At 47.5% G+C, this 5,637-nt stretch overlaps 1 protein-coding gene across 1 annotated transcript; it reads right to left on the reverse strand.

Moving 5' to 3' along the window:
- Positions 1-990: 990 nt before the first annotated feature.
- LOC149225408 (uncharacterized) lies at positions 991-1,504 on the reverse strand. The gene is made up of 2 exons (XM_089375084.1): positions 1,415-1,504; positions 991-1,332 (listed from the first exon to the last, which is right to left on the reverse strand). Exons 1-2 carry the CDS (start codon positions 1,473-1,475, stop codon positions 1,052-1,054), a joined length of 342 nt encoding a protein of 113 aa, XP_089231210.1. The 5' UTR covers positions 1,476-1,504; the 3' UTR covers positions 991-1,051.
- Positions 1,505-5,637: the final 4,133 nt, after the last annotated feature.

Here is a 5,637-nt window from a genome sequence, read left to right on the forward strand (position 1 = left end):
CTAAGGATAAGCTGGGGGCAGGAAAACTCGAATCCATGTGGTTAGGTCCCTACATCGTGAAACATGTTTTACAAAAGGGCGCATATGAGTTGATTGATTATGAAGGAAATCCTCTTGACAAGCCCCGAAATGGGCTGTATCTGAAGAAGTACTATGCATAGCTGCTCACAATCACTTTGTATATACGTGTGTTTTTGAGTTTTTACTGCATGAGTTTCTTTTGCTTTGGTGTGAAGGCGTGTTTTTGCCCCTTATTATGCTTTCTCTTTCCTGCGCAGATGTCTCGTACTCCTTATGTTGGTTTCGCTGATGGTGCCTGCCGTAGTACTTGTAATTTTTCTTCGGCAGCGTGGGTGATCTACGATCCTCACGGGGAGTTGATAAACCTGCAGGGTGTATGCCTAGGTCGTACCACTAACAACGTTGCCGAGTACAGTGCTGTAATAGAATTACTTGCCGAAGCAGTTGACCTCGGCATCCGAGAGCTAGTGGTGAACCTGGACTCCCAGCTGGTTGTCCATCAACTCAACAGGCGATATTCTGTCAGAGACCAGCGCATATTAAGGTTGTACCTACGTGTAAGATTGTTAGAACGGAATTTCGATTACATTACTTATCAGCATATTCCGAGACGATTAAATACGTTGACTGATGCATTGGCAAATCGTGTATTAGATAGACATTTGCGAAACAGATAAACATCATACAAGGAAGGAAAGAACAGCATAGTAAGACCATAAGCATATGTAAATAAATCATTTCAAGCATAGTTTGCACGTGTGTGTTTTTAAGCTTGCATTAAACATATAAAATCCATGAGTCGAGTGTCGTGCAAATTCATACATAAGATCACAAATTGTACTGAACAAACGCATAACACAAGATAACACATCATCACATGTAACAACGACTCATCCAAAAATCGGTATGTATATATATATATATCGTGTGGCGCACTGAGGCGCTCAAAAATAGAAGTACGTGTCCCAAAATCTCAATACATCTGAGTCATAATGTCTCAAAATAAACAGTGGAAATAAAACCTAGGTGACTAATCGGCTGGATGGTGCTCTCTGTAGTACACAGCCGCTCGTGCCACCCGCCTCAGAAGGCGGTGCACTCTGGGTTCCACACCCACTGTGTGGATCTGATGCTCCACAGGAACCTCCTCAACCCCCTGGAAGTCCGGCACCCCCTCCAGCAACCCCTCAAGGTTGCGAGCCACAATCTCTGGTGTGTTGGCCCCTGGAGGGGCTAAGGCCAAAGCTCCGGCTCCCGGGCCCTCTCTCCGTGCCGTGGCAGCCAGGCCAATCGGTCTAGTAGGCCCCACATCTGCATGACAAGACATTTATTAGGACATGTACATAAAAAATTTAAAAACAATACAAAACTCAAAAGACAAAAAGTGTCATACCTGCATCATCCCACTGTTCACCCGGAGGCAGCACCAAGTCAGGATCATTGCGGAAATCCATCCCCGCATATGGCCAATCCTGTACGAAGATCTCCTGTTGGTCCAACCAGTCTCTGAAAAATGCCCCCCAGCTATGTGGTCGGCCGCCACCCCCACGTGGCATAATCCGAGCCCATCGTGAGGCCCTCGTCTCTCGAGGATCTCTGGGGGCATCCACAGCCATAGACTGCAGTCGCATGGCTGGTACTCGCTCCAGAATGAGCGGGACCAGGATCGATCCATACCCGAACTGCTTCGTCTCTCTGCGACGGCAGTTGCTCAATTGCCTCTTCATGTTGTTGCACACTGCAGTGCACCAGTCAAACACGGTAGGCTCGAGGCACTCGAGGGCTAGTAGGAGATGGGTCTTGGATGCCTCGTGGTTCGCCATGCTGCCCGCTGCCCGGGTCACCATGAACAGGATGGTGCGCAGCACTATGTCTCTCACTGTGGGGATCGAGCACTTCCCACTCCGCGTTTTCACCGCCCTCGGGCAAACCTCAGCCATCAGGTCATCCAGAGTACCGCCGCTAGGTCGCTGCCCCTCCAAGATGGGCCTCGCACCTCGGCGCGACAACCCAGTCAAGAAAAAGATATCCATGTGGTCAAACTCAATGTCGTGACCACGGATGGTGAATTTTTGGTCCACCGGGTTCCATGCCCTGATCAGCAGCTCCAGCAGATCATGTTGGGCCCTCAGACGCGGCGTAAGGAAGAATTTCATGAATCCGCACGCCCGCATGGCGTTGCAGCAATTCACGTCTCCCCAAGCAGCCACATCCTCTACATCGTGAACTCTCTCTTGCCATTGAAAGGCCATGATGTCCTGCATGAACAATAAAAACCAATCAGAATTGTTTTCATGGAGAAATTTACGTTCATTTATTAAAAAACAAAACTTTTCCGCGCCATCGCGGCTGTTTTAGGGACAGCCGCGATGACAATGGCGGCTCAGCGCGGAAGAACACGCCTTTTCCGCGCTGACCCGAAGTTGGTTACATTGGCTATTTTTCGGTCAGCGCGACCCCGTGGGCAATTTCCGCGCTGACCGAGGGCGCACCCATGCAAATAAAAAATGCCCAATTGGGCCCATTCAACCGTTAAAAAACTCCTAAAATGAACCAGAATGCAGGGCAAAGGAATGAGAACCTACCTGGAAGAAGCAGATCTGAAAATGGTCTCCGGATGGGTTGGGAATCGCTCCGTCAACTTTTTGGCTTCTCCACGTTCTTCGCACTCCAAATAGTAAAATGGTAAAAATGACTTATTACCCCCCCCTATTTATAGTAAAAACTCCTAAATTACCATATTTTTTGGGTTTTTTACCATTTTTAGCCATAAAACTAGCCTTGGTTCTGTTTTCAAGCATGTTTCAATATGTTTTTTACGTATATCGAATGGATTTATGCGGGTAGTGCCCTTGTGCAGGTACAGGTATCGCAGCTTGGTCATGACAGTCCACAATTCATGTGATTCCCAAAGTGTCGTCTCTAAGCTCTTTTCCGATGTTAAACAAGAGAAGATGGCCGAGCTCCCTTTCAGCTCGTTAAAGGGAACGAAAGGCGGTCGTTTTTAAGCTCTTTTTCCGACCGTTAAACCAAAAAGATCGCCGGGTGTTTGTCGTTTCACACTCGATATTGGCTCTAAAACGACGTGTCTTCGACCACTTTTTTACTTTTTCCGGTCGGAGACGCTATTCATGAAAAGTACTCCTCGGTTGTAATGACCGAGCGGTTCTTTCGAGCACATTTTTATACTTTTTCGGGCTCGAGAGACACAACTGTACGAAAAAGGACCCCCCTGGAGTCTCCTTTTCTGCATTCTTTTCAGACTCTCGAAACAAGAAAAGAAGCCGAGTTTTTCCTTTGTCAGGCTCGTTAAACACTCAATGACATCGGATATTGTCAACATGACACACATCAAGCATATGTTACCCCCGTCAAGCTTGTCATCCAAAAATAATCGGGGTACCTGCCTGCAAAGGTGGGGAAAATGGAACTTTGATTACAGTCGTCTCGGCAGTACGTCACTCTTGAACATGGCACTCCGCTGTTTCGTGTCTGGGTGGGGTCATCTCATCTCGTTTTCACTAGCCCCCATGGGTTTGGGATATCCTATTTGACTTCTCATCTGTTCATTGCCGTCATCATCCTATCCGCTGCTCATTTGATGTCAAGTACTGCCAAATCCGTTACAGTGCCGTTATATGTTCAAGAGAAGTTGTCCTCTGCCACAATGCAACCTCGTTCGCTATCTCATCACAAATTATTATACCTCTGTCTCATGTCGATGATGTGGGAATCATCATGGCCCACCTTCGATCAAGGCCACTTCTCGTCGACTTCAACTCATTATCCGAGAAAGTGACTTAGAGACTCCTTCCAGGTGCCTTGGAGCCTGCATGCCTCAATGGCAGGTTCCTCGTGTTCGACGCAAGGTTTACATCATTGACCTACGATCGAATGATTCCGTGGGTGTTCGACACCAGCTCATTGATTCACACGCCACGGATTGTACCTATAGTACCTTGAGGGCCATTGTCATTATTGGTGGTACCTCTCGCGTCTGTTAACGGTTCTCATCATTGGCCGGTAATCAGACGATGTTCATGCATGTTCGACTCCAACCCCTGTATTCACATGTGTGGACTTGTACTCTGTTCGGGTCGAGATGGAGCGCAAGACCCTGGATCCTTGCTCACTGTGGTCCAGGTTGCGATTTTGTGGATAATCATTACATGACTCATTGATGGATGGCTGCGCCCATACCTGAGTCTTCATGGATGGCTGCGACCATACCTTGTCATTATTATGGTCTCTTTAGCTGGGTGGCTGCGTCCATACCATAGACCAGTCTCGCATGTCTTTTGGATGGCTGCGCCCATGCCTAGACTGCATGTATATGATTGTCAGAGATTTTTCGGTACTTCCTGGTGGTGTTCCAGTTCGGCGTGTGTTGTAAAGCATTTCACCCCTCCCACTCTCTCGGTCTTCATGCTTTAGGGGGCATCTGTTACACAGTAATTTATCACTGCCTTCCTGTCAGTCACCCTGCTGTGTCCAGAAGTCACAATCACTAAGTGTTTGATCCCTGAACTGGCTTAAAACCCATTTTTCCAAAGTTTTGTGCATCAGCGCGTCTGTTCCTAAAATAACCGCGATGACCAGCGCCTCACAGTGTATTTCGTGCGCTGCCATCGCGGAAGAACATCACTTTTCCGCGATGACGCACAGCGCGGCTTTCCCGTGTTCTTCCGCGCTGACATGACTTGTTCAGTTATTGTTATGTGCTGACAGCGCGGCAGTCTCCATATAATCCGCACTGATCCAGTTTGGGCGAATTTGTTCAAACAACCAGCCTTCCAGATCTCTCCAGGCTTGGTTGTTAGCTTTGTGAATATCGACTCCCTTCTATGGCATGTCTGTCCGACCCTTTGCAACTACTCCCCTTGAAGATAAGCTCATCCTTCCACCTTTTTAGGAGACTCCTTCTCCTATATAAACTTCCACCATTACCATGAGCAGCTAGTTAGAAACTAGTGGGAACTAGCTAGACTTAGCTTGGATTGCACAGAGCTTGTAGTGCTCAGATTGCTGCTATAGGTTTGGTGTGTTAGGAGTGGAAGTGATTCATTGCTTGGGGAAGTTTGTTTGTGACATTTGTGTGAGAGAGAGAGAGTTGTTTGTCTTGGGAGAACCATCCTCAAAGGTGAATGCTTGAGATACATGCTGACTGATCCCTCCTGAGAAGTTTATCGACGTCAGAACATTTGGTTGTACTCTTCTCTATTCTGATTAATAATAGATGACTGCTATTATTGTTCCATTCTCGTTTGTTTATGCAATGGATAAATGTGAATTATGTCTTTTCTGACTGGCATATAGTTACTTTTACTAGATTTCACGCTTGCGTTTGCCTTCTCTTCGTGTGTGCAGGTGTCCGTTCGCGGGGATCGCGGAGGACTGTGACCAGCCGAAGCGAAGGAGCGAAGGAGACATCTCTTCGTCCAACGACAGCGCAGGAATCCAAGTAGGTGCTCTTTACTTCTTGTTTAAGTGTAACTAGGAACATGCGTGGCAGCATTGTGTGATTGTTGCTAGACCCCTATTGGGCTAGTAGGGATCGCCTCTATCCGTAGAGGGGATTTACCTCTCCAACAATTTGGCGACTCCGCTGAATTAGGT

This window comes from Pinus tabuliformis, chromosome J (genome assembly GCF_031772625.1).
Source record: "Pinus tabuliformis cultivar Carrire ecotype Pingquan chromosome J, CPIR1, whole genome shotgun sequence".
In the NCBI taxonomy this organism is placed as follows: domain Eukaryota; kingdom Viridiplantae; phylum Streptophyta; class Pinopsida; order Pinales; family Pinaceae; genus Pinus; species Pinus tabuliformis.